A 14751-nucleotide genomic window follows, 5' to 3' on the forward strand; every position below is an offset into this window, starting at 1 on the left:
TAAAGGTTTAATAATAAAGTTCTGACTTAATTTAAAAGGTTTGGTGGCTTCAAAACAAAACTATGTACTAAGCACCGACTGCTCTGATTACATGGATACTACTATTCCACTAATTATCAGAATAAAAAAGCCTCAGCCCGAGTAGTCTGAACTGATCAGAAGGAATTTTCCATCACATCGAGAAGGGTGGTGCAAACATTTTGACTATCTGTTCAAAAGAAAAATGTTAGCTCCTAATAACCATGTAAACACTTGATCTTCTGGTTTCTCTTTGGTTTTAATAAATCCCTTCTATCTAAGCATGTTTGCCCCTCATTGGGTGAACATCAGGGTTTCCAGGAGGTAGAAAAACAACAAGTTGTTCAAACGAGTACTGGAGAAGATCAACAAAGCCGAAGTCATTGTGGGCAGCCATGTTAAAAACATCCTCTTGGTCATCTTCCTCTATTGAATGAATTCAGTGTTCTCAATAAAGTTGAGGACATTTTGAGAGCAGGCCAAACCTCTTCTGAGGGTGTCCTGTGGTGTCCCCCCACTAACAACATTCTGGGGTCCTATGGGTTGAGGGGAAGGGCCTCGGTGGATCATCCCACAGATACTTGATCAGTTTGGGATTTGGAGGCCAGGTCAACACCTTGTGCTGTTCTTCATGTTTTTTTTTTTAGTTGTTCCTAAAACGTTTTTGTGTCTGTGTCAGGCTGCATCCTGCTGGGGATGGTTGCTGCCATCAAGGAATGTCATTGCTATGAGGTGGGGGTGCCTGGTCTGGTCTAAGTGGATAGTACACGTCTAAGTAACATCCACACGAATGCCAGGTCAAAAAGTTTCCCAGCAGAACACTGAATTGTCACAAGATGGCCTGTGTTATTCACTTCTCCTGTCATTGGTCATAATGTTATGCCTGATTGGTGTATATTATATCTTATGGGAAGAAAAATGTTTTAAAAAATAATTTCATACTTATTTTTGCTCTTTTGAAGCACACTTCCCAACCTGTCTTTGAGGGATGCATGAGAGAACTCTGCCTTTCATCTGAAAGAAACAGCATCAAGCTGTTGACCTGCACTGTAAGCATGCAGGCTTGAAACAAGGATTGCAGCCCACACGCTGTGCACCATAGCGCTGACCCTTGCTCCACGCTCTGCAGAGGAATACTAAGCCTCTGTCTCGACTAGATGACTCCACATAGGAAGACAATCCCCTGACTTCCTTTCCTACCCATCGTCACTCTCCCACATATCTGACTGAGAGGATGTTCTAAAAGGTGAGAGATTACAGTCCACACAGTCACCTTCAACCCACCGACTGCTCTTCTCTCTCACTAGATGCCCAATTTGGATGTAAACCCCACATGGCGACTTCACCACATGATCTTGTTAGGTGTAGGAATGGGAACCTTTCTGAACAGTCTTCACACATGTGTGTATAGGAGCAATCAATGGACCATGTCCTTGAGTCTCTCCAAAGACTAACAGGAGGTTTAGTCATCCTTAACAGTAGACCCTGCTTAGCTTGGTGGCTTTAAAATCCCAACCCCACCATCTGTCCCCTCTAGTTCTGAATTCAAACCAACAGAACGTCTTCTTTTCTCCATAAACGAATCACTTTAAAGACATGGTTTTCGTTTTTGTCAACTGCTACCCAGAGATAACCACCGAAGAACAAAACAATTAAATGATAAGTTTAGTTCCCTATTGAGGTTATGTTGTTGCGCTGAGAAAAGACTGAAATGTATAGGCTGTATATAAATCCATACCTTGCTGCCATGCTCAGACATATAATCAACACACTGTAATGTAGTGTTCTGCCTCATACCACATCTATTTTCAGGACTTTATAAAGCACATATGACTTTGCTGCGTTCAACAGAGCAGACATAAACCAGCAGCCTGACCTTAAGAAAGTCTAGGGGCACTCTCTGGAGGCACCGCAGTGCATTTCAGTGGCAGCACAGCAGCTTCATGGGGACGCTGTCTCCCGTCGTCAGCACTGCCCTCGGCTTTCTCGATTAGTTCCAGGACCCCGTGGGGTCTCCAGAGCTCATAATTAATTGATCCAAGTCTTGTTTAGTTCTATTTATAGGTAGCCGCCTACGTACACTAACGCATCCTCTTCCCCTCCTGCATGAAACTCACAACACTCCACATCAACATATTGTACTCTGGTTGAACCTCGTCAATGCCACAGCATGACCGGTGAAATTAATCTAGGGTGTCTTGTGTTTTAGCACCGGGTGCTGACGCAACCACGGGAAAACCAAGCCTCACAACATGGAGCATACATATTTCAAATGTGCATCTCCTCTTGTTCGTTCAGTTGCTAAGGGATTGATGGAGCTCTGCTTTTCTGTTGGTGGTGGTGGTGGCGGCAGTCATCTATACTGAATGATGTAGCTGGTTGTAAAGCAGCCATGTGGCTTTGTTTTCCTCCAAGGTAAAGCAAACACGCTGCCTTCTCGGTCTCTGCACATACCGTAGTTGTAGTGAAGTTGTGAATCAAGATGAAATAAAATAAAATAAGCCATCCTAATTATGGCTCACAGGTACTATGAATTTTTCCTTGAACGCATTGCATATTTTCCTCAAGGACAAAATGATGTGACTGCAAATAAATGAGGCTGCAAATAAAGTATTATCGACAAAATGTATATTAAGCATCAAATGTAAAAGTATAATTCCGCAGAAAAGCATCTCTACACTGGAAAAAATACTCCATGGAAAGTACTGTAAAAGTCGTTCCTTTAAATTGCTATGTAAGTAAAAGTACTCATTCATTCATTTTCTTGTCCTCTAGAGGGTCGCAGGGGGGCTGGAGCCTATCCCAGCTGGATAGACAGGTCACCTGTCTATCACAAGGCTAACACAGGGAGACAGACAACCACTCACGCTCACACCTACGGCCAATTTAAAATCACCAATGTACCTAACCAGCATGTCTTTGGACGGTGGGAGGAAGCCGGAGTACCCAGAGAGAACCCAAGCAGACACAGGGAGAACATGCTAACTACACACAGGCCTACTGCTACTTATGCAATGCTGCATCATTCAGTCCACAAAAAGGGGATTTATCCAGCCATTAAAATTAAATAGTTTTTTTATGTACTTATAGTTGTATCTAGTGGTTCCCAACTTTAAAGTCGGGCCCCTCCAAGGAGTCGCAAAGTAAATTCAATCTTTGTGGTAAGTCTTTAGACAATACTGAGACAGGACAAAAAGAAAAAAACAAACTTTAATTTATACTCCTTTTTGTCTTAAAATGTTTGCTTTTCATGAGATACATTAGAGAGTTTAACACATTTGAGCCAAAAGGGGCATTTAAATAAAGAATATTACATAGAATTTGTGCAGCAACTAACAACTACGTGACTATGGGCAGTGGCAATCCTGGGCAGTGGCAATCCTGGGCTCTGGGGGGGCCCAGGCAAAGATGCACAAGTGCAATCCCCCCAGTCCAAACCAGTGTTTTCTGTCATAGGGTGGATAGAAGGGGGCCCTTATGGGGGGGGTTGTGGAGTATTATAAAATCACTGCTGGGCCTCAATACTTTTAGGGGACTTTATTGATGTCATTACAAAATATGCCACAAGGCAGCTACCTGGGGCCCCCCGCTTCCTCGTGTTTTTCCATGGGGCCCCAAATAGTTGCTTGATTGGAAGTGCTGATTCAAACTCTAACTGTGCTTTTATTTCAGTTTATCGTTTGCATTTAACCCCAATTTTAATGTCAGAAGTGCAGCTGCTAAACAAAAATGAAGGACTTGAAAGAGCAAAAGTATAAAATCAAAGCGTAAAGAGTAGTAGAAAAGTTGTAAAGCAAATATGTAAAGATTCTTATTTCAGCAAAGTTAATGCAGCTAAGGGTCCACGCCGTAGGTCACAATCAGTGAGCGATGTACAATGTGTAACGTCAACCCTCCAAGAAATTGTGCGTCAGAAGAGAAGGCTAAATGCATTATGCTGCACTGTGAATAATGCAGCTCATACAATATATAAGACGTAAAAGTATGTGACAAGCATGCACTGAAGAAAAGATAATACATTACTCTAAGTTCACTGGATTTAAATGGCGGAATTAAATTCTACTGGAGCTACATAATTAATAGACTACATGGTTCTGGATTACCGACGCCACACAAAGGCACAAATTACCGTTAATGTTGAGGCGGTACAGAGTATAGTAAATGACTTGGACGCAGAAATCATGAGAAATCATGAAAAAGAGACTTAAAAAAGGTCCTTTTTTCCTGGTATTATGCTAAACTTGCACATATCCATGCATAAAACAAGCGAGAAATGTTGGGGCAGATGTCACCAATAAGTTGACCAACACAAAAACACACTTTTTGGATTTTTCCATATGACAAACCTTGACTTTTATGTGTCATGTGTTTACAGTCGAACACATTTTCACAGAGAGCAACGTTCCAAAAATACATGTCATCACATTTCCGTGAATGATGATAAGTGAATGAACAGAACAGTGAAAACCTCCGGACAAAAGGACAGGAGGCCAATGATCTGCTCCTTACAGCGTTCCTATTTATAGTGGCTGAATGTCGCCTCAGATCGGAGTCAGTGGCAGAAATCTGCTGCCCTCTCCTGGAGAAATGTAGTTGGGCTTTTTCAAATTGGTGAATGTAGCTCTTAGAAACTATATTCTTCGTACCGGCTTCAAATATTTATAAAGTTGACTTATTTATATAGCAGTAAACAGTGAATGTTGCCCCAGTGCATTGCAAACACGTCCCTGTTCAATTTATACCCCATATTATAACCGCATAACACAGAATACAATGCAATTAACTGGACCATGAATTCACAATCACGTATTCATATTCACATTTGCCCCGAGCATTGATCTTTGAAAGCCTGAGAAACCCAAGGGGAAGTCTAATCAGGCTTAAAATTGAATAATTTACAGGATCTAATTAAATAAAAGTTCCAATTATTCTCTGAGTGCTTATGAGTAAAGCAATGTTTGCATTACATTCAAGGTGGAAACGAACCATCAGAGGAATATCAGACTTCAACCTGAGGTTATTGTCCAAGATTAATACAATTAGCCCTCACTGCCTTCAATGAAAGGATTTTTGAAAATGGCGCAAAAAAATCCCATAAACACGAAGATAAAATGTCATCTCTGAAATTTTATAAGCTTATAAGCATCGAGAATTATCAGCATTATCCAGTACTTTTCTCTGTGTGGAAATATGTTTGGCTGTTTAGCATGAATTTGTAAAAAAAAAATAGAGAATTTTAGGATGAAGTATGTACATGTAATAGTGATAAATCCAATGACTTTTGGCTAAATAAGACTAATTTTAATGACCGATATTAAAAGCAGTGCCCCAAAAAAGCAAATACTCACCAAAATGCTGCATATCTGTATGCGATCTTCCTATCCATGGCCTCCTCTAGTCTGCATATTCCGTGCTGCCCTGTCAGGTCTCACAAATGCAATTGTCATTTCAACAGTTCTGACATCATTTCAATATTTAATTTAACACTAGCAAAGACCTAAGTCACACATTCGTCTGGTCATCTATCAATAAATCGTGTGACTCTAACATGTGATACCCTGTTAAGATTCCAATACCTCGCTGTTACTTTCACTTAATCAATGTTTAAAAAACCTCCGGTGTTGTGTAACAGAGCGAGGACTGTACAGTGCCTGTATCGGCTTACGATGTTGAAATAAAGACCACGGATTAAATGTTTGACTCGACGGTTGACGGAGAGTGCAGGGCAGTACAGTTTGAAGCTGCAGGGTTCAGGACTTTTATCCGACTCCTCCGCAACTACTGCTACTACTGAAAGGTGTCAGTAGCTTTTGGGTGTATTTGTATGAGATAATACTTGAGGCCTGCAAGGAACAAGTGAAGAAACAAATATAAAATGCAATAGCCGTGGCTAGTGGAGGTATCGCTTATTGTACACACACATACCTACTGTGAAGAAATCAATTCACAAATTCTGAAAGAGGATTCCGCTTTTATTAGGTACGTTTGTTCAATATCACCTTTTGTGCAAACTGCACCATACTAGTACAAGTACTAAGGCCCTACCTCAATGTGAGCAGACTACTGTGAGACACATTGTTAAGTAACAGCACTGAAAACCTCTTCCAGGTCAAAACATGTCACGTAGTGGAGACATGTTAACACACTCACTGAAAGGAGTGTCGCAAATTCGGCCCGTCGGTTTAGATTAACAGCAACCCATCTGATCTTTAAGTCCGTGTTTAGATTTAACTCTCAACCTTTTTTTTAAAAACATCCTGAAACGATCAGACAGAAGTCACTGAATCCACAGGAAGGCAGATTTCATTCCCTTGAACAGGCTGACACGTACCATTTAGTACCGACTACTCAACATCGAAGTAAAAAAAAGGTTCACGTGCACACAGTTCTTCACATTGCTACCGTCTCAATAAACACATCTTGTCCGTTTCAGTCAAAAACACCAAATGAGTACAGACGCTACAATACAACAATAAAGAATGTAGAGATGATACTTGAAAAATACTGTATTTTTGTGACAAGCGCTCTTACAGAGGATGGCTCTGAAACGTCCTTCAAAAAAAAAAAAAAAAAAAAAAAAAAAGGAGAAAGAAGCGCACCGGTTCACATTTAATCAACATTCAGTCATTTTCAGTTTGAACAAAGAATGTAAAATGTCATTTTTTTTTGTGCTGTGAAAATCAATAGCATGTCTTTGAATTAAAGCCCTTTATGGAGATAAAATGTGTAAATGAAAGCTGTGGCAGATAAACTCAGGATTCCTCAGCTGGTTTTGGTCCGTGCTCATCATTGGAGTGGTGCATCAGTAATAAAGCATGAACCGCGACCATCTAATTCAATCAAACCTCCCTGCCTCTCGCCTGCTGAGGGAGACGAGCATGGTTAATAGTGTTTGGCTAAATAGTCTCAAAGACGGGAGTCTGTTAATATTTATAGAATATGAATTGGCCGTCTTTAGTGACATTCCTAGAAACAAACCCTGCAAATATGGATACATGTGAATTGCTGCAAATGCAAACTAAACATTTACTCCTGCTGCAACTTCTCACTTTTATTATGAAGCCGAAGTAGTAATGGAACAAGAAGCAGCAGCCACAGTGAGCTGTTAGATGAAGAGCTGGTTCCCAGACTCATGCCGCCTGCAGCATAAAATCAAACAGCGGATGCTCACAGGATGATGGACAAACGCCAATTGAGTACTGACGTATTTAATTAATAATTCTGTGAGCTGTGGTATTAAACTGCATTTCCTTTTACCATTAATTACAGGTGTAGCCAAATCCACTAGGACTGAAACATAAGGACTGCCAACTCAATGCTGTCTGAATATAAAATTTAGTACTAAAAAGTAATTTAAATTTACACACAAAACATTAAGTTTTGTCTCTTTTTGCAGCCTCAGGTTTAAAAGACAATTATATCCATTTATATAGTTCTGGATAATCCTTACTCAATCACAACATGGTGTTTAAAGTCAAATCTAGAAAGATAAAACACATGGGGCTGTCAAACTGAATCAAACCATGCTGACACACATCCTACAATTTTATATTATCACTCACTGACTTTCAGTATTCAAGACGAGGCTTGTCTAGGTGCTTCCCGGACACAACTACCTTCTACTGCCGAGCGTGATGAAAAAAGTATTACACACATGCATTAGACTAGGACTATGTGAAGCCTACGAATGAACTTTTAACGGGCGAAGCAGCTTTGCGACATAATTCAGAATTAATTTAGCACATGGGAGAGGAAACCGCAAAGTCTCAAAGAGGAAGTGAAGAGGAAGCATTTGATGTGGATGTAACTACTTTAACAGTGGTGTGTGGCTACAGTTTTATTGGTAGTAAGCCAGTATTTTATCATTATTTTATGTGGAGAGAATACATCTCAAAGCTGAATTAAACAATATTTTTTTCTTGTCAACAACAGATCAAATGACTGCCCAACATGTGGTATGATCCACTGCTAAAGTTCCCATCAGCTAGATGGTCATCTTTAGTATCTTTCAGCTAACTGTTTCGGTTTTACAGTCCACACCTGTTCTCAGTGGCCACTTCCAGAAACAATCTAATAAACTGACTGCAGCCTAACTGTCCAACGCTAAGATAAGTAAGCTAAAGCTGAAATAAAATGGAGCCTTAAGCCATTTTAAGAGTTACAGGAAACATTGTTTAATTTCTTTCTAGATTGTAGATGATTTTTTAAAACATTTTCATGACTGCAAAAGGCTTCTCTAATATCCTGATGGAGAGAAACACTTTTAGTATGTCAAGACTTACTTTGGGCTAATGTATTGAATTGCATTAGACTACCAAACACACCTAATAAACTGGTACACCAGTTTGTAAACTGTCTACCAAAAGGCCCTGCATACTCTTCTAGTCTTGCCGTTGCGCCCCAACATGTAGCGTGAGGACAGAAAATACTTATCTCTTAACTCAGACTACAGGACTTTTGGTTAAGTTGGATCAGCAGGGAGCTCTTGCTCATACATTCTGTACACGGACCACACGATTGTTCAGACGGGAAGCTTTACAACAACACAAACCAGGATAAGAGGTGTCCAAATATGGAGATGCTCAGATTAAAAATAATAAGCGTTGCCTTACTCCCCGATTGTGTGCCTGAGCAGGACAGTGAGGGATAATTATTAAACCTTGTGGTTTGTTGTGTCACGCCCCCGCAGCAGTTCACAGGCTCTTTACTGGTTCTTTGAAATAGTGTTGCTCTCCTTTAAGCCCGCGAGGCTACACATGAAGGTGAAGCTAAATAAATACAGCAGTGCATCATTACATATCAAATAACTTTGATTGCACCTTCAGAGAGCCAGTGGTGTAAAATGGCACGTGATATTTGTGCAACAGCATTGTCCTCTCTCTCCGACACCTTTCACATCTCTCACTTCTACAAAAATGGACATAACACTCCTCTGGGCAACCTGCGTCTCACAGAAGACAGGCCACCGATAATCACGATCAAACACTTCCTGCTTTGTGCTCTCTCTTTAGTGTTGCGTGTCTCTTTCCTGGGATTCGGTACCATGGCAGTATCCTCAGTAGGCTTCATTTAGAGCGCTGCTCAGCAAAGTAAGGCGCCAAAGGATCCTCATGGTTCTGCAGCCAAAATCAGAGGCCTGATACCCTGTGTGCTCTCAGCAGTCCATGGGGACTCAGGGAAGGAGGTGTCCTCTTCCGCCTCGTCAGTACTTATTAATCCCAAAGATCCTCACACCGTGCAGCTGGGGAAGCTTGGGGATGAGTACAGTGAGCAAGGAAACTGTGTTGACCACAAAATGTGCCCGATCGTATTTGGTGTAGAAGCTGGTTAATATATACCTGAATCAAAGATAAATAAGAGAAGAAGGATTACAGGGATTGAATTGAGTAGCAAACTGAATTTCTACAACTGCGTAAGTAAAGTATGAAGAACACCACAAAGTCTTTAGTAGAGAAAAAGTAAAACACCCGGTAAAGTAAACTTTCTCTTATTTTTTTTTTGTAATAACCACACCAAGATGTTTCCTAACTCACAATAACGGTGCCAGCACTTGAATTTGTTATTTCAACATGCACAGAAACAGGATTACGACATCTGAGATTATCAGTTGCAATAAAATGTGCACATGATGCTGCAGTGCCGTTGTGCACATTTATTGAGTTCATCTTTATGAAACAATTCCCTTAGCAGATGTGGTGAGTGACCACGCAACATCATCTAAAAATGAGTTACCAGTATTTCCCGTGTGAAATCTGCATGCTGGCAGAAGAGGCAGCGATATGGTTATCTTGGTGAGACACTTAAATCAGTAAAAACTGTACTTTAAGATGTGTCTCCACAAAACAGTGTGGAATTTGTTGTTTGCACATTCTGTTCTCTACTGGACAAGTGAAGGCATGTTAAAAAAAAAAAAATCTCCCAAAAGATTTCTGCAGATGTTACTTCTCTCAGCTCCCGCTGGCACTGGTCGCAAAACAAAATCACATGCCCTTTCAAATTAGTGCGAAAAAACTAAGCGTACACCTGCAAAACTGCTATCGCGACAATGTTCAGGCTGAGCTGGCAAGTCATCCCCGGGGAGCCGGAGTGCTTCCTGTAAACTGAACTCTGGCAGATAATAAGGAGAGAAAAGGCCAAGAAAGCAGCAAGGGGTGCTCTTGCAAATGCTAAGCCCCTTAATAATTTGTGGACTTGGCTAATCAGGGAGCAGCAGGGATGCTGATCAACCCTCGCTCTTTGTGAGTGCAAAATCAAAATTAGAGATACAAGAAAAGAACGTTGTATAACAGCACAGTTTTCACCAAGCTACAACTGTACACAAGTTCAGTCTGAGCTAAAGGGACACATTAAATTCAGTAAGTGTAGCCTCTGATCAAAGGATCGGTCCGGTGGGGCTTTAAATGCACACACAAGAAGAGACTAGCATCGCAAGACCATAATATTACAAATTAAATTCAGCAAGTTGGAGCAACGACCAGCAAAAAAACATTCGGTGACGCAATGTTGAACTGATCTCAACAGCAGACGCCTCTATGAGCTCCCACCATCCATGACTTTGGTTCCTCCCATCAAATTAACCGCTGGGAGAACCCAGATGGAGCATCCCAACACCGATAGTATTTTTTGTTTTAATAGAGAATGGCAATGGAAAGAAGAGTTAGCTATGACCATATACTAGCAATACAGAAGGGGGTTATGTAGGTAACCAGAGCCTGGAACATCCTCTCACAACAAAATGATGGGCAACGAGCGGATCGCATTGTAATTAGAACAGGCTTCATACTGTCGTCTTCTGTCTACTCCTTCCCCAGCCCTAATGTACTAGTCATCTATAATGATCAGCTGTGTTCCCTCACACTGTTAAACAACTGGTTTACGTTAGGAAGGCCCACTTACAGGACAATGGGTGTGATGGTGAGGAACTTGCGCGAAGCAGTAAACTGCACCCCGTAGTCCATCTGCTCCCAGTGTGTGAGGAGGCGAGCCTTGCCCTGATCTGGCGTCTCGAAGGGCGTCCCTTTGACCGTGTGAAGGAGGAGGTACATGCACTGAGATGGACAAAGGACAGAGACAAGAGTACTGTTAACATATGAATGTCATCTTAGTGGAGGGTTGAGTAGATTGTGTTTTTGCCTGACTGCATGACAGTTAAACCTTGCAGGAAGCCTGCAAGTAACGGATGTGCTTTCAGGATTCAGAGCACTTTCAGGTTTCCTTATGAAACCCCCGAAGCCTCAACATTTAAATATACTTATCCAATAAGATCAAGTTGGAGATAATATTGCACTGTTCTCAGGCCCAGACAGACTAAGTTTGTGATTCAAGACTGAGGAATACCTCAACTGAACCCTTTCTGGCACCAGCTTATTAAAACAGAACACGACTAGAAGCACTGAAGCAGCATTCAGAGGTTCAGAGATGTGTTACCTCTGACTCTGCTGTCAAGTGACGCTCAGTCACCACATCATAAAACCCTTTTAACAAGGGAGCAGTGCACTGCATGCGTCCTTCACTCATCTGACTGAATTAATGTCAAGGGGAAACTGTGGCAGTGCTGGTGCCTATGGGCATTCTGCTCCACTGACCAGATTGTGGATGAGGTTGGTGAGGGTCCAGACCACGGGCACGCTGGCGAAGGGGATGCTGAGCAGGATGACATGAAGGAGGCCGATGCCCAGGATGTAAGACAGCCACATTCCCCTGCTGTTCATCACTCTGGTGTTGGGGTTCACCTCACTGTGCGCTGTGCCCACATTCATGATGGCGGAGGTGACACTTTGAAGCGTTACTCTTCAATTTACAGTCACAAAGTGTGGTGAACCCTCTGAAACATAAACAGAAAAGAAGATTAGGCACAAACTGGTTACGCAAAAGCGTTTTAAAGTTAAAATTTTATAGACTGTAAATATGTGTTAATGAGAGGGAGTGAGAATATTTATTTGACCTCCTTGCTTCAAACTTAAATAATCACATATGCACCAATCAGCCATAACATTACGACCGGTCAAGTCAATAACACTGATTATTTCACTATCGTGGCACCAGCCAGTGGATGAGATATAATAGACAACACAGGAACATTTTGCCCTCTAACTTGATGCATTTGAAGCAGTAAAAACAAACAAGTGGAAGGATTTGAGTGACATGTTTGTGGTGCTAGATGTCTGGGTCAGACCATCTCTAGATGTCTGCAGCTCTTGTGGGGTGTTCTTGGTCTGCAGTGGTCAGTATCTATCAAAAGTGATCCAAGGAAGGAAAAGAGGTTAACCGGAGACAGGATCATGGGCGGCCAAGGATCAGTGATGCACGTGGGGAGGTAAAGGCCGGGCCCATGTGATCCGATCCAATAGACAAGCTCTTGTTGGTCAAACCGCTAAAAAAGTTTATTAATGCTAGTGGTTTTGATAGAAATGTGGCAAGGTGTGTGTGCGTCGTTCATCACCCCCTCGGCGTTGCTATGGGGGTGTGCTTGGTCTGCAACGATGTTCAAGTGGTGGTATGAGTCAAAGTTACATCCACATACATGCTAGGCCCCATGTTTCCTGGAGAAACATTTCATGGTTGACTTATTCACTTCACCAGTTGGTGGTTTAATGCTGTGGCTGATCGGTGTATGTAGGAATGGGCAAAAGTCATGTGATAAACACTTCTAAATCAGTTGAACACATATAGTATGCAATCTCATACAAAATCTTTCACAAAATTCAGATTTCAGACGTCTATATTTATAAAGTGTGATTAAATTAAGAAACTAGATGGTTAAGTTTCTGATTTACACACATGTAGAGACATAACTAAAACCAGTGGGTGTCAGTTAACTTTACTTTGCATCACGTTTACTGTTTTTGCATGATTTTGCATATGGTGATGTGTCAAGACAAAAAGAAAAAAAAAATCTTATCATACTCATTATCTTTAAAACAGTGGTATTTATTTTAAGCCATGTGGTCCAGTCCTACGTGCTGTACGTGCTTTTAATGCAATCCCAAAGTAGCTACCATTTACTCAGGTTGAAATATTACAATACAGCACATTACATAGTGATTTTAACGGAGACCTGCCAGCCAATCAGAGGCAAGTATTTTCTGTAGTCATGGTATATTAGGAGGAAATAGGTAATTAAAGCTAAATTAAGATATAAGGCAGGATTTTAAATAAGTAACCTCTGCAATGAATAAAAACTGCTGAGCAAACCCATGTCTGGTAAACAGCAACTGACTGAGAAGAGTAAACAGTGTAGCAAGAGCCTGGTCTTTCCAGCATGCTGTTTCTACATTGTCAGAGGTTAAAATTTAACTGGAAACTAACTGATCCTGAACAAACGTCTCCTTGTGGAGCAGCTATAACAGCCAAAGTTAAAAGTCTACACTACTCAACACGTGTAAATTATAACGGAGTAAATAAATCATTACACTCACCGCAGAGAAAATGGCTTCAACTCCGACCTGTGTGGACACTAGTCCGTTATCACAGTTTTTGGGTTGCCGATGCGTTCAGTTATGTAACTGATTGTATCGCTGGGGGACCGGGGAGCCTCCGGTGACTCCATCAGTCATCCGGCACCATCTTTCGGCTCCAAACGTGGCCGTGGGTGCTACAGTAGGCTCGCAGACACACAATCCATCGAGGCACGTCCACTTTTCCTTCGTCTTCTAGCAAACAGCTGGTGACAACACAGCACAGTCCACGATGGAACGTCATTGCTATTCAGTTTCACGGCTCGCTGTTTTTTTTTTTCTTTCGCATTTTCTTCTGATTGGTTGCTTTCTGTCACGTGGCCCGAACCGTCCTATCACCGTTTAATGCGTTGAAAACACGTCGAATACGTGCCCCCCAACGTCACATCGGGGGCGGGACTAACGGAAATGAGCAAGAGTGAGACGAAATGAATAACGGAAACATTTAAGTGACTAAAAAAGGGCAAATAAAATGAACGCAAGTAATTTATTTGATAGTAATAATTAAATAAATAAAATAGATTTTTTTAAATTGTATAAACCTCATATAACATTTTAAAACTTTATATTTGTATTATGTAAAATTTACAGTATATATTATTGTTTTGAAAGCAGTTTCCTCATTTCATGCTAACAGCTTAGCATATTTATCTTATTTCTTTTATTCTGCACGTGTTGTGAATGATTATTTTTAACTGTTCTTTTAACGTAAAACTATAACCACAATCACACACGTTACAACTTATAGTGAAGTGTGAATATATAGTGAAGAGAAGAATATATAAGGCAGTACAAGAATCCAGTACACAAGGCCAAATGCAAACTATATAAATAAAATAATATAATGAGAATGTGAAACTATGCCGAAACTAAGCCGCTATATGCATGGACACAGCAGAGCTTTGCCTTAAGTAGAATAATATTTACTACCATATGGCTAAATATTAGTATGCTAACACCGATAATGAGTGATAGACATAAAATAAAAAAGCGGAGGCTAATGTGAATATCATCAGTTCTGAAGGTAATGTTGACGTGATGATGGCGCAACATAAAAAATAAAATGGTCACCAACGTTTTTACATTTCATCCTCGGGGTGACATTGATCCACCTCAGAGTTGATGAATGTCTGCTGCAATCCATCCCACAAACAAACGAGAAAGCAAAGATGAGGCAATCATCAAAGTCTGTGGAATTCTGCCTCTGGGGATCATGAACGCTTATGTAAAAATTTCTGGCAATGCATGCAGAATATATTGCTGAAATATCTCAGTC

General features: G+C 41.0%; 1 protein-coding gene across 3 annotated transcripts; it reads right to left on the reverse strand.

Moving 5' to 3' along the window:
* Nucleotides 1-5990: 5990 nt before the first annotated feature.
* ormdl3 (ORMDL sphingolipid biosynthesis regulator 3) lies at nt 5991-13727 on the reverse strand (the record flags this gene model as incomplete). Of its 3 annotated transcripts, XM_084567443.1 has the most annotated exons (4): nt 13437-13727; nt 11604-11842; nt 10915-11066; nt 5991-9356 (listed from the first exon to the last, which is right to left on the reverse strand). In XM_084567443.1, exons 2-4 carry the CDS (start codon nt 11775-11777, stop codon nt 9221-9223), a joined length of 462 nt encoding a protein of 153 aa, XP_084423569.1. In that variant the 5' UTR covers nt 11778-11842; nt 13437-13727. The 3 variants fall into 3 exon arrangements, with proteins under 3 accessions (XP_084423569.1, XP_084423570.1, XP_084423571.1); XM_084567444.1 differs by lacking the exon at nt 13437-13727 and having other exon boundaries at nt 11604-12902; XM_084567445.1 differs by lacking the exon at nt 5991-9356 and having other exon boundaries at nt 10911-11066.
* Nucleotides 13728-14751: the final 1024 nt, after the last annotated feature.

Source organism: Chelon labrosus (assembly GCF_963514085.1).
Source record: "Chelon labrosus genome assembly, chromosome: 19".
Taxonomy (NCBI): domain Eukaryota; kingdom Metazoa; phylum Chordata; class Actinopteri; order Mugiliformes; family Mugilidae; genus Chelon; species Chelon labrosus.